General features: G+C 42.0%; 1 protein-coding gene across 2 annotated transcripts in view; it reads left to right on the top strand.

Moving 5' to 3' along the window:
• nsd1a (nuclear receptor binding SET domain protein 1a) overlaps nt 1-24,038 on the top strand; it is a 61,096-nt gene that overhangs the window by 3,522 nt on the left and 33,536 nt on the right. For both annotated transcript variants that reach the window (XM_061899768.1, XM_061899769.1), the window contains 4 exons: nt 6,060-6,853; nt 14,280-14,421; nt 18,401-18,573; nt 22,320-23,997. In XM_061899768.1, coding sequence (XP_061755752.1) covers nt 6,077-6,853; nt 14,280-14,421; nt 18,401-18,573; nt 22,320-23,997 — 2,770 coding nt within the window. In that variant the 5' untranslated portion in view covers nt 6,060-6,076. The remainder of the gene's footprint in view (nt 1-6,059; nt 6,854-14,279; nt 14,422-18,400; nt 18,574-22,319; nt 23,998-24,038) is intronic.

The following is a 24,038-nucleotide window of genomic DNA, read 5'->3' as shown; positions in this document are numbered from 1 at the left end:
TGTTTTAGTTGCTTAAGAGATATTCCTGGCTCTGAATTTGCTCATTGCTATTTCTTGTTTTTGTGCATTATTTGTTGCCGTAATTATTAAACGAAAAGGTTACTCATCAGTTACTCAGTACTTGAGTAGTTTTTTCACAACATACTTTTTACTTTTACTCAAGTAAATATTTGGGTGACTACTTACTTTTACTTGAGTAATAAATCTCTAAAGTAACAGTACTCTTACTTGAGTACAATTTCTGGCTATTCTACCCACCTCTGCCCCCGGCCCATCCAGCCATCCATTTACTACCGCTTATTCCCTTTGAGGTCGCGGGGGGCGCTGGTGCCTATCTCAGCTACAATCGGGCGGAAGGCGGTGTACATCCTGGACAAGTCTGGCCTACCGAGGATGTCGTAGTGCTTCGTGTTGTGGTTTGTGCAGCCCTTTGAGACACGGTGTGGCGCAGTGGGAGAGTGGCCGTGCGCAACCTGAGGGTCCCTGGTTCAAATCCCACCTAGTACCAACCTCGTCACGTCCGTTGTGTCCTGAGCAAGACACAACGGGTGGGTGCTGGTTGGCGCCTTGCATGGCAGCTCCCTCCATCAGTGTGTGAATCTGTGTGAATGGGTAAATGTGGAGGTAGTGTCAAAGCGCTTTGAGTACCTTGAAGGTAGAAAAGCGCCATACAAGTACAACCCATTTATCATTTATTAGTGATTTAGGGCTATATAAGTAAACATTGATTGATTGATTGATTGACAAGTCGCCACCTCATCGCAGGGCCAACACAGATAGACAGAGAACATTCACACTAGAGATGCACGATTTGCGGTCTCGGGCGGGTGACATGACGAAAAAATGGGTGGGTGGCGGTTGAACCATTCGGAAATATATATACTTTAGAGGTGCGCGGATAGTAGGGGTGTAACGGTACGTGTATTTGTATCGAACCGTTTCGGTACGGGGGTTTTGGTTCGGCACGCGGGCGTACCGAACAAGTTCGGAAGCAGAAGTTCGAGGCGGCATGGCGTAGTGGATAGAGCGGCCGTGCCAGAAACCTTAGGGTTGCAGGTTCGCTTCCCACCTATTGACATCCAAATCGCTGCCGTTGTGTCCTTGGGCAGGACACTTCACCCTTTGCCCCCGGTGCCGCTCACATCGGTGAATGAATGATGAATGAATGATTGTTGGTGGTCGGAGGGGCCATAGGCGCAAACTGGCTGCCACGCAGTCTACCCCAGGGCAGCTGTGGCTACAGATGTAGCTTACCACCACCAGGTGTGAATGAATGATGGGTTCCAACTTCTCTGTGAGCGCTTTGAGTATATAACAATAGAAAAGCGCGATATAAATCTAATCCATCATCATCATCATCAAGTCTTTACAAGCTGCTCTGCTTTCTGCCTCTGTCTCTGCCTCATTGTCCCGCCCACACAAGCATCTGGTTGGTTACATACAAAGCCAATCAGCAGTGCGTATTCAGAGCGATGTAACAGCCAATCAGCAGTGCGTTTTCAGACTTCAGAGCGATGTAGTCAATGCTTTAGCGTCGAGCAGATATTCGTCTGGCAGGAGAGGAGCGGACTCTACCCAAATTATACTAAACACTTCCCAGTCACAACTATTACAAACATCACTATGAGCCCGTTGACCTTCTAGAAACTTAAACTGCTGCTCAGCTCGCTCACAGTATAGGCTTGAGTTGAAGGCTAACTTGCTTTTAACGTAACGTTAGCTAATTTTTCTGTGTGTGTGTGTGTGTGTGCGTGCGTGTGCGTGTTTTAGGGGCAGCAAAGCCCTGTCTGTCTGTTATTTCATTGAACTCCATTGTGTTTAGGGATGAATAGTCTCTCCCATTGCAATTGTACTATTTTTCAGCTAGTTACATGAATCATTAGTAATGTAGCGGCCTAGTTTTGAATAGCAGGGTCCCTGCTATCACATGTTGATAAAAATACAACATTTACATAAAAAAAGTCAACTACAGGCTTCCCAAATGCCGTAATAAATTAAGCATGATGAGTTGACATTGAACAGTTTCAATGTTAAACTTTTTATATGTAGAAAAAAGGTTTTTTCATTTTATTTAATCAAAGCAACAACTTGCGGCAGTTTAATGTGGATTAACGTGGGCAGAATTATAATAGTGTTCCCAATGTTAAAAGGATAAAGCCATTGTTTACAAATTTGGTAAATAAATAACGAAAAAATGTATATTTTGTTGATTTCTTACTGTACCGAAAATGAACCGAACCATGACCTCTAAACCGAGGTACGTACCGAACCGAAATTTTTGTGTACCGTTACACCCCTAGCGGATAGGAAATTATATCATCCGCAACCGCATCACTAAAGTGGTCATCCACCCACCATCCACCCGAACCAACATTTTATCAAAGCTACAACCGCCCGCCACCCGCCCATTGTTATATATCTAATATAGACGATGCAAGGCACTAGTGAGGTTAGAAAGTGTAAGTCCCTCCAAATAGCACCGACACAATGGCTTTCTTGAACTGATTTATTTGAAGGCTTCCTTTCCCTTCAAATTCACCGTGAAAACTGTAAAAAATAAAGCACGTAACAAACGTAAAAATAATAACATGCACAGCATGTGGATCAAACATTTTACCAAATAAAATACCAACAAATGACGAACAAATACCTCGTTGGCCTGCATGCTTCTTTTAGGAGGAAATTGTGATCTTGTGGCTCTTATAGCCCAAACGCTTAAAGTCCTTGTGATACTTTTTAGTCTTTCACCCTTCTCATTACATCAAAAAAAAGTGTACTCATACCCGGAAGTAGCTTCCTTACATCCGTCAACAGACCAAACGAGACACTTCAAAATTAAAGCATGCCCACATACTGTTTCAAAGAGTGCTGCTGGTTTTTCGTATGTGGGTAACAACATTTATCTATTTATAAACGGTTGATTTCTATAGGCTAGTAAGGTAAAGTGGCTACCTTGCTTCTGCAGCCTTCATCATGGGCGTCACGTGATGTTAGCGTGACGTTGTCTGTGACGTGTTATATGGATTGTACCATCAAGTGTTGTCAGGTACAACACTTTACCTTACTAGCCTATATAAATCAACCTGTTATAAATACACGTCAGTAGGCTAAATGAACCTCGTCAACATAACATTTAACTATGTATAATGTAGCGGCTGGCTACGGGGTGTTAGCCAATGACTTTGGCTGGGGGGCGGGACTTCCGGGAGAGATAGGGAAGTGACGTTGTCAACAGGAAGTAAGAGTTCAAGTTCTCCCGGGAAAAGCGTTAGAGACATGAGAGCTGTTGTGTGGTTGTATTACATCTTGTGCAATAAAGACAAGACAAACGAAGAAGTTGTATGAGCCTACATTCCTGGGATTATTACAATATATATATTTCCGAATTGGTTCAACCGCCACCCGCCCGAATCTATTTAAAATCAATTTTTTCGTCATGTCAGCCGCCCGACCCGCGGTTTATCCGCGGACTCCGCGGTTGTGACCGTAAACCACGCATCTCTAATATACATAGTTAAATGTTATGTTGAAGAGGTTCATTTAGCCTACTGATGTGTATTTATAACAGGTTGATTTATATAGGCTAGTAAGGTAAAGTGTTGTACCTGACAACACTTGACGGTACAATCCATGTAACACGTCACAGACAACGTCACGTGACACCTCTGATGAAGGCTGCAGAAGCGAAGGTAGCCCAAACTTGTCAGGTACAACACTTTACCTTGCTAGCCTATATAAATCAACCGTTTATAAATAGTTAAATGTTGTTACCCACATACGAAAAACGAGCAGCAGTCTTTGAAACAGTATGTGGGCATACTTTTATTTTGAAGTGTCTCGTTTGGTCTGTCGACGGATGTAAGGAAGCTACTTCCGGGTATGGCCAACAAGGTATTTGTTTGTCATTTGTTGGTAATTCCATCCATCCATTTTCTACCGCTTATTCCCTTTCGGGGTCGCGGGGGGCGCTGGCGCCTATCTCAGCTACAATCGGGCGGAAGGCAGGGTACACCCTGGACAAGTCACCACCTCATCGCAGGGCCAACCCAGATAAACAGACAACATTCACACTCACATTCACACACTAGGGTCAATTTAGTGTTGCCAATCAACCACGGGGAGAACATGCAAACTCCACACAGAAAGATCCCGAGCCTGGATTTGAACCCAGGACTGCAGGAACTTCGTATTGTGAGGCAGACGCACTAACCCCTCTTCCACCGTGAAGCCCTTGTTGGTAATTTACTTGGTAAAATGTTTGATCAACATGCTGCGCATGTTATTATTTTTACGTTTGTAACGTGCTTTATTTATTATAGTTTTCACGGTGAATTTGAAGGGAAAGGAAGCCTTCAAATAAATCAGTTCAAGAAAGCCATTGTGTCCGTGCTATTTGGAGGGAGTTACACTTTCTAACCTCACTAATGCCTTGCATCGTCTATATTTGATATATAACAACGGGCGGGCGGTTGTGGTTTTGATAAAATGTTGGTTCGGGTGGATGATGACTTTTGTGATGCGGTTGCGGATGAAATAATTGCCTATCCGCGCATCTCTAATTCACACTCACATTCACACACTAGGGACAATTTAGTGTTGCCAATCAATCTATCCCCAGGTGCATGTTTTTGGAAGTGGGAGGAAGCCGGAGTACCCGGAGGGAACCCATGCATTCACGGGGAGAACATGCAAACTCCACACAGAAAGATCCCGAGCCCGGGATTGAACCCCAGAATACTCAGGACCTTCGTATTGTGAGGCAGACGCACTAACCCCTCTTCCACCGTGAAGCCCGGCCCATTCTAAAAAATACTATAATAAAAATGTAAAACATAAAAGAGTAAACAGTGACATGTATCAAGAAACAGTTGCAATGTTGACACTGATAACACAAAGCTGCCATGCGGACTTTTATTGACCTGCTACAGGCTCCAATTACTTCACTGGAACAATTTCACTTTCAAATATTTTGGAGGGATAATATTGCATATTTTGTGCAAAACAGAGTTTTCTTACACAAAAAGGGCATCAAACAAACAAAAAAGTATGAGAAAAATGATAAAATCTTATAATCAAGAGATCTACAGACTTAAGCGTTAAAAGTAAAAAAATATAAATATACATTTGGCTTATTTTCAACACTCATTTTTTTTTTTGGTTATGAATTATTGACCTATTTAAGGTTCCAATTACTTCACGTCAAATACCGTATTTCCTTGAATTGCCGCAGGGCATATAGTATGCGCCTGCCTTGAATTACTGCCGGGTCAAACTCGCTTCGTAAAATAATTAGCGCATGCTTAGTATTACCGCCTGGTCAAACTCGTGACGTCACGAGCGACACTTCCCCTGTCATCATTTTCAAAATGGAGGAGGCTGATTTCAATACCGGTAACTTGAAATCGCATAAAAGGAAGAAGATTAAGAGCTATTCAGTAAGATTTAAGGTCCAAGCTTACATCACACTCAAATTTGTACCGCATCCCTTTGGTAAGTGCCGGAGTGAGAAGAGGTTTTAAAATAATTAGCGCATGCTTACTTTTACCGCATGCCTGTGGTAAGCGCAGGAGTGAGAAGAGGTTTTAAATTAATTAGCGCCTCCGGCCCCAGGTGACAATTCAAGGATATACGGTATTCCACTTTGAAATGTTTAGGGGGAAAATGTTGCATAGTTTGTTTGCCATATAAATAAAGGTTTTTACATAAAGGCCGTAAACATAAAAAACACAATTTTAATTTTTTTTACAATGACAGACAGACCTGAAGTTGATCTCGAGATTCAAGCGTTAAATGAAAAGAAAAATAATTTATGACTTTATTTCTAACATTTTTATGACTGAGACCCTTCCGGAGACCGGGGACCAGACTTTTGGAAAGCCATAAAGCTAAAAAAACAACAACTATTGTATTGCTTTTAAAAAAAGAAAAATATCAAAATGGCATACTTAGATTTTTCAGTCTGTGGCCCTCAGTGGAAAAAGTTTGAAAACCCCTGGTCTACACTTTTGGCAACTAAAACGGCATGTTTTTCCCCCCCGCCCCCCTTTCTTTCCTGACAGGGCCGAGCCATGACAACATGAGTCAGTCTTACAGACCGGCTTTTCGCTCGGCGTTCGGCTCCCCCGGCCAGCCGGAGCCGAGGCCGCACAATGGCCTCATGGGCAGTTCCTACAGGAGTCAATGCGGCAAGGCCAGGCTCGGGTCGGAGCAGCCCTTGGGAATACAATCGGAGCGGCCCAACTCTTACAGCCCGCTGAAGAGGCTGCATGACTTTAACGTGAGAGTCAGAAAGGCGGACTTCCATGATCGGAACATATTGCACTCTTCAAGCCCAATCAGTGACAATGACGACGACGAGTTTGAGCCGCCGTCGGTCCTTCTGCCTACCTCGCCATGCAACGGTGACACGGACTCATTCGAATCTCTGCCACTTGTCCACAGAATCGGCTTCCCCACTCACAATCCGGACGGCCGAAAGCGATGTTCTCCCACCAACAACGGCTACCTGCATTTTGGCTCTATGCTGTTTGACAGTGGCGAGGTTAAGCAGCAGCATGAGCAGGGGGTGCACAAACCCAGCGAGAACTTCATCCCCTTTCACCGGACATGGGAACACACTGTTGCCAGCTCAAGAACGCCGAGCTGTTCGAGCTCGGACAAAAGGACTTACAAACCTACCGTTTTTAATCTCATGTCCAAAACTATATCGGAGCTCAACCCCACTCTGAGCCCCAGCGCACTTCCAGACATCACCATGAGAGACGGGTGGAGCATGGACGAAGGATCAGAAAGTGATGGAGAGCTTGCGTCTCCTGAACCAGGGATTGTTTCACCGGCTGGCACCAACTCCAATGTGAGTTGCAAACATTGCTGATTTTTTTTTAACAATTCAGGAAGTATAGTAACAATTATTCCAGTTACTTTTCGAGGCCTTTATGTATGCTGCCTTCCTCGTCCGTGCTCAGTTTGTCATTTTAGCAAGTTTCTAAAAACAGAACTCCATGCAAGGACACACTTTGCTATTTTTTCTTCATGTCTATGGTCTCAGACCAGTTTGCTTATGTACTTAAATTTGAGCTATACTACTTAAAGGCCTACTGAAATTAGATTTTCTTATTTAAACGGGGATAGCAGGTCCATTCTATGTGTCATACTTGATCATTTCGCGATGTGGCCATTTTTTTGCTGAAAGGATTTAGTAGAGAACATCGACGATGGTCGCTAATAAAAAAAGCATTGCCTTTACCGGAAGTCACAGACGATGACGTCACAAGGGTGGGGGCTCTTCATGTCCTCACATTGTTTATAATTGGAGCCTCCAGCAGCAAGAGCTATTTGGACCGAAAAAACAACAATTTCCCCATTATTTGAATGAGGATGAAAGATTAAAAAAAAAAATGCGGCTGCTAAACTTTTGACAAGAACAAGAAAGTTTGATCACATTACGCCTGTACTGTATATACCTTTATATACATATATACATACATATATACCTGTACTGTATATACCTTTATATACATATATACATACATATATACCTATACTGTATATACCTTTATATACATATATACATACATATATACCTGTACTGGCTCACCTGCACTGGCTTCCTGTGCACTTAAGATGTGACTTTAAGGTTTTACTACTTACGTATAAAATACTACACGGTCTAGCTCCATCCTATATTGCCGATTGTATTGTACCATATGTCCCGGCAAGAAATCTGCGTTCAAAAGACTCCGGCTTATTAGTGATTCCTATAGCCCCAAAAAAGTCTGCGGGCTATAGAGCGTTTTCCGTTCGGGCTCCAGTACTCTGGAATGCCCTCCCGGTAACAGTTCGAGATGCTACCTCAGTAGAAGCATTTAAGTCTCACCTTAAAACTCTTTTGTATACTCTAGCCTTTAAATAGACCTCCTTTTTATACCATATGATCTGCCGCTTCTTTTCTTTTTCTCCGCTGTCCCCCCCTCCCTTGCGGAGGGGGTCCGGTCCGATGTCCATGGATGAAGTACTGGCTGTCCAAAGTCGGGACCCATGATGGACCGCTTGTTTAGACCCAGGATGGACCGCTCGCCTGTGTATCGGTTGGGGAAATCTCTACGCTGCTGATCAAACTCCGCTTGGGATGGTTTCTTGTGGACGGGACTCTCACTGCTGTCTTGGATCCGCTTGAACTAAACTCTCTCGGCTGTGTTGGATCGACTATGGATTGAACTTTCACAGTATCATGTTAGACCCGCTCGACATCCATTGCTTTCGGTCCCCTAGAGGGGGGGGGGGTTGCCCACATTTGTGGTCCTCTCCTAGGTTCTCATAGTCATCATTGTCACTGACGTCCCACTGGGTGTGAGATTTCCTTGCCCTTATGTGGGTTCTTCCAAGGATGTCGTAGTCTGAGTGGTTTGTGCAGTCCTTTCAGACATTTGTGATTTAGGGCCATATAAATAAACATTGATTGATTGATTGATTTGATTCATGGATGATGATATTGATTGCAAAGGACTAAAAAAAAAGGCGATTGCATTTGGACGGGTTCAGATGTTTTTAGACACATTTACTAGGATAATTCTGGGAAATCCCTTATCTTTCTATTGTGTTGCTAGTGTTTTAGTGAGATTAAATAGTACCTGATAGTCGGAGGGGCGTGTCCACGGGTGTCTTGACGCCAGTCTCTGAGGGAAGTCGACGGCAGCTGCATGGACGGCGCAAGCTCGACTGATCTCCGGTAAGAGGCGACTTTTTACCACAATTTTCTAGCCGAAACCTGCCGGTTGACAAGTGGTCGGGAACCATGTTCGCTTGACTGCTCTGATCCATAGTAAAGCTTCACTTCCGGGAATGTAAAAAAAGGAAACACCGTGTGTTTGTGTGGCTAAAGGCTAAAGCTTCCCACCTCCATCTTTCTACTTTGACTTCTCCATTATTAATTGAACAAATTGCAAAAGATTCAGCAACACAGATGTGGAGAATACTGTGTAATTGCCACAAATGGTGCTGCGCTACTATGTCCTCTACAGCCCGTGACGTCACGCGCACGCGTCATCATTCCGCGACGTTTTCAACAAGAAACTCCACGGGAAATTTAAAATTGTAATTTATTCAACTAAACCGGCTGTATTGGCATGTGTTGCAATGTTAATATTTCATCATTGATGTATAAACTATCAGACTGCGTGGTCGGTAGTAGTGGGTTTAAGTAGGCCTTTAAAGGTGCCATGTTATGGTTATAATTATGATCTAAAACATTTCCTCAAGGTCCACATAACATGTTATGGTGGTAATATGGTTAAAGTTTTGCATACATTTTGTTCTATAGATCATCTTTTAGCCGCTTTCTGGCTGTCTTGTCAGGGCAATCTTATTTATATGTGCCCAGGCCCTCCTCAAGGCCAATCCACCCTGGACTGTGTCTCTACCCTGTCCGCCATGTTGTAGTTTTTAGCGCTTCCATATAGAGTCTTCCAACAGATATGAGTTAGATCTTTGCCCTACTTTTCATTAGTAATGGCAACAGCAGAGGATTTTAGCATGTTTGTATGAGACAGTCTGCCCCAAAACAAGAGGTTAGAGTAAAATAGCGAACTTACTGACTACAATCGAATAAAAATGTCAGACTTGCACAAAGCTTTACGGATAAACCGCTACCATATAAAGAGATATTCGCCAACGTAACTAAGGAAAAAGTGTTTTAATATTTCCGAAAGGCCTCCACGGTTTGGATTAAAATTTTCCCGAGTTATGGTGATCTCAAATACATAAACGGGTGCCAAGAGCTAAGAAAAGTTGGTTTTGCATAATAAGACTCCTTCAAACGTCCAATACTATTATGCTTTTATTCAACAACTGTGGTACCTCAACTTACAAGCTCAATGTGTTCCACGACAGAGCTCTAAACTCAAAGCACTTGTATCTCAAACCAGCCCCTCCTATTGAAGTTAATTAAAATCACTATTAACTGTGTGCTTGGCCCTTCCAAAATGCCACAATTTTAACATGTAACATGTCATTTAAAATTAAAAACAAACTTTTAAATAAGACATACTGATTGAAAAACAGTAAAGTAGCATGTACTACAAAGAACTACAGTTATGTTAGAAAATAATGTAATAATTCTTTTGAACGTTCACCTTGGGGAGCAGACTTTTGTATGTGTGGTCTACAGACTGCTTCTCCGTCGTGTAACAATACTAACTAGGAAATCGTCAAGAGATTTTGATTGATTGAAAATTTTAGAAGTAGATTGTACAGTACATATTCTGTACGATTGTCCACTAAATGGTAACACCCAAATAAGTTTTTCAACTTGTTTAAGTCGGGGTCCACGTAAATCAATTCATGGTGACCGCAAATATTATGTACTGTGTCTGTGTACAAAAGGTAATGCTTGACTGTCCGGTTGAGTCCGGAGACGGGACAAACTGAAACACGTCAAACAGCATTGGCAGTTTTTCCATGGTTTAATAGAGAAATGTTTGTTGTCTGGATGCTTTTGGCTGCATGCCACAAACGCTGGCTGTGGCTTGTGTGATGCAGAGTGAGGTTCCTGGACATGTTTTTAATGGCTTGTTTCTCTATATTTGGTCATCTGCTTCTTCTCCTGCGCGGATTATGTCGATCTCTAACTGTGGACTGTGGACAGTACTACTTCACTCAAGGGCGGGCAAGGAGATCGCGACGTAAAGCACCAGAGTGACTATTTGTATCCCTGAACACTCGTTAGTTGCGGCACTACTGTACTTTATCTTAAATATGTTTCAGATGTCCCACAAAAGCGCATTTCAAGAAGGTTGTCCAAAATCTGGCCTTGATTCTGGTATTCAGACAGCTTAAATTGCTTGTTAGTCCCACTGAGAATATGTTATTTTTAGTGTGTGTAGCTCTTATGCTAATGAACTGTTTGTTTACACGTGTGTCTGACACAGTGTGGCTCCAAGAAGCAATTTTGTCCACTTTTTACACATACACTGTAACTCTACACTTAAAGGCCTACTGAAACCCACTACTAGCGACCATGCAGTCTGATAGTTCATATATCAATGTTGAAATATTAACATTGCAACACATGCCAATACGGCCTTTTTAGTTTACTAAATTGCAATTGTAAATTTCCCGCGAAGTGTCCTGTTGAAAACGTTGCGGTATGATGACGCTTGCGTTTGATGTCACCGGTTGTAGCAGACATTTTTTTCCAGCCCGATCCAAGCTATAAGTAGTCTGCTTCAATCGCATAATTACACAGTATTCTTGACATCTGTGTTGCTGAATCTTTTGCAATTTGTTCAATTAATAATGGAGAAGTCAAAGTAAAAAGATGGAGGTGGAAAGCGGTGTATTGCAGCTGCCTTTAGCAACACAAACACAGCCGGTGTTTCCTTGTTTAAAATTCCCGAAGGTGAAGCTTTACTATGGAACAGAGCGGTCAAGCGAACGTGGTTCCCGACCATATTTCAACCGACAGGTTTCGGTGAGAAAATTGTGGTAATAAGTCGGCTCTTACCGTAGTTATGAGCGGAGCCTGCGTCCTCCTGCAGCTGCGTGGCTTCCCTCAGAGACACTGGTGGTCACCACACGGCATAGCTCGGTTGGTAGAGTGGCCGTGCCAGCAACTTGAGGGTTGCAGGTTCGATTCCTGCTTCCGCCATCCTAGTCACTGCCGTTGTGTCCTTGGGCAAGACACTTTACCCACCTGCTCTCAGTGCCACCCCCACTGGTTTAAATGTAACTTAGATATTGGGTTTCACTATGTAAAGCGCTTTGAGTCACTCGAGAAAACCGCTATATAAATATAATTCACTTCACTTCACACCGGTGGCCACACCCCTCCGACTTTCAGGTACCATATAATCCCACTAAAACACTAGTAACACAATAAGCAGATAAAGGATTTTCCAGAATTATCCTAGTCATTGTGTCTAATAACATCTGAATCGCTCCCACTGCCCTCGCCTTTATTTTTATTTTTTTTACTTTTTTATTTTTTTTCTTTATTTCTTTTTTCTAGTCCTTCACTCTCACTATCCTCATCCACAAATCTTTCATCCTCGCTCAAATTAATGGGGACATTTTTAGCTTTCTCGGTCCGAATCGCTCTAGCTGCTGGTGGCTATGATTGTAAACAATGTGAGGAGCTCTACAACCAGTGACGTCACGCACACATCGTCTGCTACTTCCGGTGCAGGCAAGGCTTTTTTATTAGCGACCAAAAGTTGCGAACTTTATCGTCGATGTTCTCTACTAAATCCTTTCAGCAAGAATATGGCAATATCGCGAAATGATCAAGTATGACACATAGAATGGACCTGCTATCCCCGTTTGAATAAGAAAATCTCATTTCAGTAGGCCTTTAATAGATGCGTTATATCACATACATCAATGTAACATTAGGGGTGCGATGATAGGTCACAAACTGTAGCAACACTAAGATAGCATGTCTCAGAGGGTTAGATAACTCCTGGAAATTACTGGCTTAAAACTACCAAAACCACTGTCAGTAACTACTGGGCTCCTAAGGGGGTCCCAATATCAATTTTGATGATGTACATGTAGGACAATTTAGTTTTTAGACTTTTCCTGCTGGCTCCGCTGTGAACGGGACTCTCGCTGCCGTGTTGGATCCGCTTTGGACTGGACTCTTCCGACTGTGTTGGATCCATTACGGATTGAACTTTCACAGTATCATGTTAGACCCGCTCGACATCCATTGCTTTCCTCCTCTCCAAGGTTCTCATAGTCATCATTGTCACCGACGTCCCACTGGGTGTGAGTTTTCCTTGCCCTTATGTGGGCCTACCGAGGATGTCGTAGTGGTTTGTGCAGCCCTTTGAGACACTAGTGATTTAGGGCTATATAAGTAAACATTGATTGATTGATTGGTTAATACGCACTGATGAGGCCCTCACGGATAGCTATGTGAGTGACAGTGCTAACATTACAGCCACTTTTTTAAAAAGCAACATCGTGGTAGGTTAGCCTCCTTGCTGAAAGAAAAGTAAATGATCAAACTTACAGCTCACACGTCTGCAGACGGTACGTCATTTCCAGTTAAAGGTAGCTATTCAACACAAAAATCGCCAAAACTCAGAATTTTGGACAATATGAATTGTTTAAACATAACGCCACATGAAAGGGTATACCGTAAAGTCATAATAAATGCACAAAGCCCTATTCCAGGGGTCTTACCTGTGACTTACCTGTGACCTGTAGAGCACCACCTGATTTTGAGTAGCTCACCAAAGGGTAAACTACACAACCTTCGTATTCAGGCATTATGCCACTATTTGTTGACAGACTAACACACAATATCATTGGCGTTGTAAATGAACTGCATTTACAATGTTGCCATTCATAACCTCTTTTTTTCTTTATGTCAAAGAAGCCCTAATAGTGATGGTAGTTGGAAACCCCTGCCTGATACGGTATACATCTTCAATAAAAAAAATGAGGGATGCACCGAAATGAAAATTTGTGGCCGAAGCCGAATAAAATTTAAACGCTTGGCCGAATACCGAATGAATGCAGTTTTTCACAATTTTTTTAATATTGCATAAATAGCCTAGAATAAATATTTACACATGTTTTTCAAATAAAGTAATTTTTTATTGAATATTGACATTTTTTAAATATTCCAGTAGTCTTTGCTTTTCAAATAAAGCACAGTTTTTCATTTATATTAGGCCTTCAAACAAAATATGCATCCCCAAAAAAAATAAAGTGCATTAAAGTGGATAAACCCACAACAAATGAATTATTGTCCTTTTGGCAAAAGTCTGCTTAGCCACAGTAGATATGCTAATAATGTAAACAGAAGGCTCAAGTAAATCTCAATTAAGTGTGTGCTTGTAACCTCATACACTTATACAGGTAGCCTACACAACAGGCTAATAATGTAAACAGAGGCCCCACTAAATCTCAATAAGTGTGTGCTTGTAACCTCATACACTTATACAGGTACACAACATATCCCAACGTCACTGCACGTTGGTTGATTGCGTCACCGCATCAAAAACTTGCGTCACACGCCACTATTCGGCCTTGTTTTTAACTCATTCCACCGAAGGCCGAATGTGTCTTTTTTTGCCATATTCGGCCGAATATATTCGGTTACCGATTAATCGGTGCATCCCTAAAAAAAAATGCTTTTCTCTGGTCAGTTAGGACATTATCAGAATCATAATCAGAAATACTTTATTAATCCCGGAGTGGAAATAAACATTTTCAGCACAATCCCATTCTAGATCAAATGTGTTAAATGTTAATTGTGTCATTCTCTTGCTCAGTCCAACAGCCCAAAGAAAAGACTTGCTCCATCGGTGCAACATGTGGAAGGCGATGTGGTATGGGCTAAGTTCAACAGACGGCCCTGGTGGCCATGCCGAGTTCTCTGCGACCCTCAACTGGGCCTCCACACCAAGATGAAAAGTAAGCTTTCATTTAAAACATTCTTGTTGTTTTGTCAAGACGGGAGAGTACAAAAATATTGGGTTCCCAAGAACGAGACAAGATTTTAACAATAATTCCAAGCAGGGGCGCCATGTGAGGTTGTGACAATTCCAAGGGCATCCCGACCTGCATGTACTGTGTGTGCGGGTGGGTGGAGGGGGAAGTCATGGTTAAAAAAAAATAATCTAAAAGCACCCCTGTATTTTAGGTAATCTACCTCGCCAAGGTTTTTGATTGGACGAGAAAACATTGTTTTAATTTGGCTGGGTCCAAAAAACAATGCAGATGCACTTGGAAGTCTTTGCATGCATGAGCTTTTAACTGCAGAACGTATTCCATCAATTAAGACACATAAAAGATGATGAATGTTAACACAAAGTAAAATAATTCAATAGCTTTTTGAAAGAGAGTCGATATCACAGCTGTCAAGTGCGTCAGTGATATGGCTGTTTTGTCTTATCTCTGGGCTGCTGTAGTGGGATCTTGTTGCTGCGGGAAGCATTTCAGTGTGTCCGGAGTGCTTCTCTGTTGTATCCTTCATCAAGAGTTTAGCCTGCTGCGTGTTCTATTCGCTAGCTTTGTTTGCTAGCTCTGTTTTATCTGTATGCAGAACACCCAGTGACTGATCTACAAAAGGTTTGCGTGTACTAAAACATGTGCAAACTTGATAGCACACAAGATATAGCACACAATATATCTCTCTTATGCACATATTTGTACTTTGCACTAGATAGATAGATAGTAGGGGTGTAACGGTACGTGTATTTGTATTGAACCGTTTCGGTACGGGGGGTTCAGTTCGGTGCGGAGGAGTACCGAACAAGTTTCCACATGAACATATGAAGTAGCCGCCTATGCTAAAGTCTTAATAAGCTGCTCTGCTCCGTTGTACCTCTGTCTCCTGCACAGCACCCAGCATTGTCCCACCCACACAACCATCTGAATGGTTACAACCGTAGCGGTAACAGCCAATCAGCAGTGCGCATTCAGAGCGCATGTAGTCAGTGTTTCAGCGTCGAGCAGATAGGGGTTTAGCAGGTGAGCAGCGGACTCTCCCCAAATTATACTAAACACTTCCGAGTCAACTACTACCAACATCACTATGAGCGCTTTGACCTTCTCACTCGCAGTCCTGGCTTTAGGTGAAGGCTAGTTAGCTTTTAGCGTAACGTTAGCTCATTTTAGTGTGTGTGTTTGTCTGTGTGTGTGTGTGTTGATTGAGGTGTGTTGAAGCAGCAAGAAAAGACATTATGTTAAATGAAAAGTTTCTGTCTCTGATAGTTGATAAAATAATGTAAGTGCATCATAAAGCCTACATGAACTCCATGATGTTCAGGGATGAATTAGTCTCTCCTATTGCTATTGTGCTATTTTTTCAGCTATAGTTACATTAATCATTAGTAATGTAGCAGTTTTTGAATGGCAGGGTCCCTGCTATCACATGTTGATACAAATATAACATTTACATAATAAAAATCAACAGGCTTCCCAAATGCTGTAATAAATTAAGCATGATGAGTTGACCTGAAAGTGTTTGTTGCACTTTTTATATGTAGAAGAAAAGTTTTGTCATTTTATTTAATCTGAGCAACACGTTGAAGCAGTTTAATGTGGATTATCGTGGGCAGAATTATTATAGTGTTCCCGATGTTAAAAGGATAAAGCCATTGTTTACAAATTTGGTAAATAAATAACCAAAACATTTATATTTTGTTGTTTTCTTACTGTACCGAAAATTAACCGACCCGTGACCTCTAAACTGAGGTACGTACCGAACCGAAATTTTTGTGTACCGTTACACCCCTAATGAATAGTATTTTATTGATCCCTTCAGGAGAGTTCGATCAGGAAAATTAAAAACTAAATCTTGCATAGTCTTGTATATAATGTTGATAGGTGACTAGTACGTCTTGCTGTAAAGTATTCTCCTCGAGTACTTGCTTGCCCAGTGAATGTATACTTGTCTATTTGTTGTATGTTTAGAAAGCTAACAACTGCTGAAGACAAAATTCCTTGTATGTGCAAGTATACTTGGCCAAATAAACCTGATTGGGATTCTGAAGCTGAACTACTAAGCTCATGCGCAGAGGATTGTGTCTCTTAAGTTATCCAAATAGGTAGCAAGTCCGTGTTCTTGAATGTGGTGAATATATGCTGATCATCAGAACGGTCACAATACTGGGATGGGAAAATTCAAATTTTATTATTTATCACACACACCGTGATTTATCAAGACTCAAACTGTATTGCGGGACATGTTTTGTGTGTATATATATAAGCATGTCTGAAATGTGCATGCAAACTGGCAATTGTGCAGAAATAGCTGTGAGACAGGAGGGGATAGCGCTCCAACTCCGTCCTACGAATGCTAGTCAACACATACGGACTGTCAAAAACAAAAAAATATAAGACATATCGTCCATTTAGCATTATCATTTTATAGTTTAGTAGCTGGATGACTTAAGGGACCGATTAAAACAAATTCAGTTAGTGTGTTTTAGGGTCTGCTGACATTTTTTCCATGACATTCCTTTTAATCATTAACATATTTTCTGTATGAAAAAAAACGTATTGCAATATCCATTTTCTTGCATCTGGGACATTCTAGTGCTTGTTCCCAGTTGGTACCAGCATCTCCCGAAGCGTCCCTTCAGCACTCTTGAGCGGGTTCTGTTGTAAATGCACTGCAGGACTGCCTCTAAAACACCCAGAAAAAGTGGTGCATGCCTGCTGCATGTTTCAATTGATTGATTGATTGTGACCTTTATTAGTAGATTGCACAGTACAGTGCATATTCCTTATAATTGACCACTAAATGGTAACACCCCAATAAGTTTTTCAACTTGTTTGATTCGGGGTCCACGTTAGTCAATTCATGGTAAAACATGGCAAAACGCCACAGATAGGAGCATGAGAACATGAGCAGAAATGTGCATTATATAAGTGTCTCAATGGTGAAAGCCATGGAGTACACATAAAAACCTCAATTAAATAAGGCTGCACCAATTTTGCAATTGTTATCAATTGTACACACGGTCTTTGTAGATCACACATGTCAAACAACTAGGTTGCGCACGCTGTTTAGCACGTAGTATTTGGATCTTACTAGATCTGGTTCCAATCCATTTTGCGTGTCCAGTCCATCCATCCCATCCATTTTCTACCGCTTATTCCCTTTCGGGGTCGCGGGGGGCGCTGGCGCCTATCTCAGCTACAATCGGGCGGAAGGCGGGGTACACCCTGAACAAGTCGCCACCTCACCGCAGGGCCAACACAGATAGACGGACAACATTCACACTCACATTCACACACTAGGGACCATTTAGTGTTGCCAATCAACCTATTCTCAGGTGCATGTCTTTGGAAGTGGGGGGAAGCCGGAGTACCCGGAGGGAACCCACGCATTCACGGGGAGAACATGCAAACTCCACACAGAAAGATCCCGAGCCTGGATTTGAACCCAGGACTGCAGGAACTTCGTATCGTGAGGCAGACGCACTAACCCCTCTCACGAGACAGCTTTTTCTCTAAAATACTATTGTCACATTTTAATTCTGGTGAAATTTCATCCCAACTGCATTATTGTGTGTGTTTTAGCTATACAGTCTTTTGTATATTTTTGTGTTCTTGTGTCTTGTGTTGGTGCATGTAATAATCAGTCTGGCAATTGTATTTCAAACATGATGTACAATATATATTTTGGTTTTGAAATAAGGTGATCCGAGTGATAGGGCAGGACATCATAATCTTATGTTTCTTTTCAGACTCACCCCTTGTTTTTTGTTGTCTTCTGAGTGATTTTTGTCTTTGCAATTTTGTTTGAAAGTCTCTTCATGGAGACTTCATTTTATATTATTTTTGTTATAATCAAATCAATTAAAAGAAGACCGTAAACAGATATATCTTTAATAGGAAGCAGGTTGACGGTATTTAAATCAATATTTTGTTTTTGCCCCAGTTCCTAGTCCTCGTCCCTGTCGCATGTATTTTCTGGTGACCATTGGAGAGATTGTGGAGTCAGCCTGGGTCCCCGGGAACGCCATTTTTCCTTTCCATGGACTCTATGAGTTTGACGACCTGCCCGTGCTTCGGCGGCGAGGCAAGCAGAAGGAGAAAGACTACAAGTACACGGTAACAATACACATTATTCATTTTTTTATACTGCTTGTCCTCATTTGGGGCACCGGTGAGCTTGATCTCATCCTAGCTAGAGATGGGAATTGATAGTTTTCCTGTTCCAATTCCACTTTCGATTCTACTTACAATTTGATTCCTTAGTGCAGGGGTGCCCATTACGTCGATCGCGAGCTACCAGTCGACCGTGGGGGGTGTGTCAGTCGATCTCCGGCCAGGCTTTTAAAAAAAATAGACCTAAAATGTAGTGATCATCTATCTTCACCAAGACGTCACTTAAATGACATTCACGGTACCGGAGGGTCTTGTGAGATGACGCTGGCTGCTGCAAGATCATTACTATGAAAATATGACCGAGAGGAAGGCGAGAAACACTTTTTATTTCAACAGACTCTCGCGTCGTACCTTCCGTCAAAACTCTAAAGGCCGACTGCACATTTCCTATCTTCACAATAAAAGCCCTGCTTCATGTTGCCTGCGCTAACTAAATACAGAGTCTCGGAAAACTGGCGTGCACAAGCGATCCCTCAGAAAGCTGGCGTGCACATCATTTGTGCACGCCAGCTTTCCGAGACTCTTATTTTGTTAGCGCAGGCAGCATGAAGCAGGGCTTTTATTGTGAAGATAGGAAATGTGCAGTCGGCCTTTAGAGTTTTGACGGAAGGGACGGCGCGAAAGTCTGTTGAAATAAAAAGTGTTTCTCGCCTTCCTCTCTGTCATTTTTTCATAATAATGAACTGGCAGCAGCCAGCGTCATCTCACAAGACCCTCGGGTGCCGTGAATGTCAATCAAGCAAGCTACGGAATTTGCCGCCAATGTTTTTCTTGTAAAGTGTATGGAAGCTGGATGAATTAGATGCCAAAAACCAACCACTTTCATGTGGTATTGTACAGAAAGGACCACTTTTTTCCTCCTCCATTTGAAAATGTGGGCGTTATCATCATTACTGTCTGATTCCAATCAATGCAAGTCATCAGAATCAGGTAATACACCAACTTATATTCTTGTCTTTGTGAAAGAAAGACATCTATATGTGTTACACATGCTTGTATTATCATTAAACACATTTAACTTGTTTACAAAAATGTCTCTTTCATAAATAAATAAATAAATATAAATGATATATATAAATGAGGTAGATCCCCTCGAGTTGGTCAATTGAAAAGTAGCTCGCCTGCAGAAAAAGTGTGGGCACCCCTGCCTTAGTGTTTCTATTATTGATTATTTTGGTAAAAAAAGGAAGAAAAAGGTGGATTAGCATCAGTTTAGTATAGAGTTAACATGACCTTACAAAGCTAACAGTGAGATTTTAAAGGGAAACTACACTTTTTTGAGAATTTTTCCTATCGTTTACAATCATTAGGAGAGACGAACACATTTTTTTTTTTGGTTTTGAATATTTTAAAGATGAAACGCTTGAAAGAGTCACCGTTGTAGCCTTCAAAGCCCTCTCCAACAATTTTGAAAACCCTCCAGCAAGCAAGTCTATATATAATGTAGTAACAGACACGTTCATAACAATATGTAACATGTTCAATATGTACCGTATTTTTATCATTTTAATAATTACCGGGACAGATTTATTCCACGCATTGCTTTCTGTTTCCATAGCAGCGCACATCTGACTTCCAGCAACATGTGTGTTCCTACTTCCGGAATCAAACAAAAGTGTTTTCTAATCATGGCAGACTATTTTTGGACAAATGAGGATTTACAACCTTATACCTTTGAAGCTAAATATACTGCTGCTTATAGAAGCCAGCACGAAGGAAGGGTGAGACGTTGGAGCAGACTGAAACCGGGAGAGCGGGGTTAAAAGTAATTCTGGCTGTATAAATATGGAACTTGGAGCCAAGCTATTTTGACATCTGACATCACTACGTACGTTACGGAATAACGTCATCCCAATCTTTGGCATCGTTCAGTTCAGTTTCAGTTTATTTTAAACATGCATACTATATAATGTAATACATCACATATATTCCCAGTTGTTTTGATACAGAGTAGGAAGAAGCAGATCTTATTTAATCCTACCCCTTTTCATACCATAGCAATTTTATCCAATTTTCTTGTTCTCTGTAACAGAACAGTGAACAATAAATAAATAATATACAAGCTGATATTAAATGCATAAGTAGCCTTTGTCTCAATAAAAAAGGGGTTCATGATGTTCATCATAATTATTGTTCTGTGTACTTTGTGGACACTTGTAGTTTGAAAAGTCTCCTAAACTGAATCATATTGGTGCTTTGTTTGATTGCTTTAGTTAATCCATTCCATCATTTAATTCCACATACGGATATGCTAAGGGTTTTAAGTGTTGTACAAGCATACAAATCTTTTAAATTACATTTTCCTCTGTGTTTATATTTCTCCTTTTGTTGAAAATAATTGTTTTACATTCTTGGGTAGCAGGTTATAGTTTGCTTTGTACATAATTTTAGCTGTTTGCAAACGCACCAAGTAGTTGAATTTCATAAGGAATCGTTTGAAAAATTGGCAACTACACTGGGAACTAGCTCTAAAAGAGAACCGTTTATTTCGATTCCCGTCCCTAATCCTAGATGACTTTGTGCAAAACGGGCTGCTTCCTGAAATGTTTGCCTCGCCAGTCAGTCACAGGGCACATGTAGACAAACAACCATTCACACCTAGGCAACCAAGGTGATCAAAAAGGTCAACCAAAGAACGAGATTCCTCTACAGAATCTCCTCTCTGGTCAACAAAAGCACCTTGAGGATTCTAGCTGGAACTCTCATTCAACCCTTTTTCCATTACGCTTGCACCTCCAAAACCCTCAAATCTAGACTCCGAAAACATCCCAGAACAAGCTAGTCGGGTGACTTTTAGACCTCCACCCCAGATCACACCTCAATCCAACCCACTTCTCCAAAGTGGGCTGGCTCAGGGTGGAGGACAGAGTAAAACAACTTGCACTGAGCCTGGTCTATAAAATCCGCTACACCTCCTTGATACCGAAGTACATGTCAAATTACTTCCTTAACGTAAATGACCGCCATAACCACAACACCAGGGGGAGCTCCACAAACCACGTTAAACCCAGATTTCGATCTAACAAAGGTCTTAACTCATTCTCTTTCTATGCCACATCAATGTGGAATGCACTCCCAACAGGTATAAAAGTAAGTGCATCTCTATATTCCTTCAAAACCGCTCTAAAACAACACCTCCAGGCAACTTCAACACTTTACTAATACCCTCCTCCATTCACATCCCATCTCCCCGGATTATAAACAACTCAAATGTACTTCTAATGTATATACTTGTTCTTATGCTATGTGAACTCACTATGTTCTCTGCTGGCTGTACATATCCTACTAAATAAGACCTACACTGTTTCAATGTCCACATTTCTCTGTTGATGCAATTGTTGATGACTGAAGTACTGATATCAACCAAAGCTCCTCATCCCACCCCCCAGATTGTAAATAATGTAGATAATTCAATGTACATACTATGATGATTAACTTGTGTGATGACTGTGTTATGTTGATAGTATATATTTGTACCATGAATTGATTAACGTGGACCCCGACTTAAACAAGTTGAAAAACTTATTGGGGTGTTACCATTTAGTGGTGAATTGTACGGAATATGTACTGAACTGTGCAATCTACTAATAAAAGTATCAATCAATCAATCAATCAATCAAAACCTATGGGCAATTTACAATCTCCTATCACCGTAATATGCATGATTTTGTCTTCTCTGCCCTTTGCAGATACCCAAAAGTTTGCGGTCTGCGTGGAACGTCAGTGTGGCAGAAGCTGAGCGGATCTGCTCCGTTCAACAATTTAATGCTAAGTGTTTGCCTGGAATGTCTCTCAATGGAGAGGAGCTTGCACTCCGCCCGCTCCATCCTGACACACAGCAGGAGCACCCTTCTTTCAGTCTGGACGCAACTCTGCTCCCACCCCCCAGGGGACATGAGCAACAAGTATTCAAAAACTCTGCAGACACGCCGTTGAATAAAAAAACCTGCAGAAAGAAAAAGAAATGTCTGTCGGACATATTTGGCCATATTATCAGTGGGTCACAAGAGTCTTTAGCCAGCAAGGACACAATGGACCTTTATACAACAATCCACACACCGAAACAAGAACCACAGAACTCGCCCTATACAGATCTGGAATCAGTTCCCGTGTTACATTGTCCAAAACGTAGTGCAGTTCCCCCATTGCAGGAACTAGACGGACCTTACAGTCAAGTAAAAACAACGGTCACACAAATTCATCATTCTGCCAGTGTTATTAGGGGTGTCCCTTTGGACTGTAGAAATCAGGCAATGGATGAAGAAGAAACAGCACATGGGTGTAGCACAAGCCTTCATGCTAGTGGTCGCCTCATAAGAGCCATTGAAACAAGGGAAGAGGATGATCTCCAAGATGACCTGGCCTTACCCACCTCTGATTGTCGTACCGAAACCACAAGTGATGCAGCTCGGTTAAAAACTAAAAAGTCTCCCTGTTGGGATTCAATCTCTGATCGATCTTTCACTGTAAATCACATCTCTCCAAAGAGGCGTACGAGGAAACCAGACACGAAAAAAATCACGATCGGCTCAAATTTAGGCCAGGGTGTCTCCTTTACACAACCGGTTCGAATTAAGACCGAGAATGTTAGCTCGGACCCGTCGTCGTCGTCCTCTGCATTGTGTCCCATTGACGCTATCCAGGATATGAAGGAAATCACCTTTAAGTCGCTTGTGGAAGACAACACCGACTCCCAGGGGAACTCATTTCATCCCGATTCTAATTATAAGTTCAGTACATTCCTCATGCTCCTCAAAGACATGCATGACACCAGACAGAAAGAAGGTAGGCCTCTGCTTGTTCCACCATCCCCGAACCTCATCAAGGAGGAACCGCTGGTTATGCCTTCTCCTACATGGGCCGATCCACTGCGGGGGTCTTCCGTCAGCCAAGGCATCAAAACGGAGTTTGGACAATTAGGAGAATTTTCGAAGGTAAAAACTAAGTCCAAGACAAAATCTATCATGTCAGCAGACACTTATCATGGCGAAGATTTTGCATTACACATGGGGAACGCAGACAAACAACGGAGGAAACAGAGACTCCCTGCCAAACTGAAGCCTCAACGACCTGGTCCTTCCTGTAACATGGCCGACTTGGCTTTCGGCAGGGAGTTTGTCAGTGGCCACGCTGATTTAGCTGGATCCGAACACCCCATTGCGGATGATCCCACCGCCAACTACCTCGACAAGATCACAGAATCCCCCTTGGCCCCAAAGAAACGCTGGCAGCTGGTCGAGGAGAACGTGGCCGGCGTAAATTTTGAGATGAACGGATCGGACACTTTAAAAACATCTCCAGATGTTCTCGTGGAACCTGAGAGGCAGCTAGAGAACAACTCTTTCTCTGAGTCGAGCACTGCAACCGGTGAGATGCAAACTGCTGCTGCATACAGGAGATTGCTTAAA

The sequence above is a fragment of the Nerophis ophidion genome, linkage group LG05 (genome assembly GCF_033978795.1).
Source record: "Nerophis ophidion isolate RoL-2023_Sa linkage group LG05, RoL_Noph_v1.0, whole genome shotgun sequence".
Lineage (NCBI taxonomy): Eukaryota > Metazoa > Chordata > Actinopteri > Syngnathiformes > Syngnathidae > Nerophis > Nerophis ophidion.
This window is presented reverse-complemented; position numbering and strand designations above follow the sequence as displayed.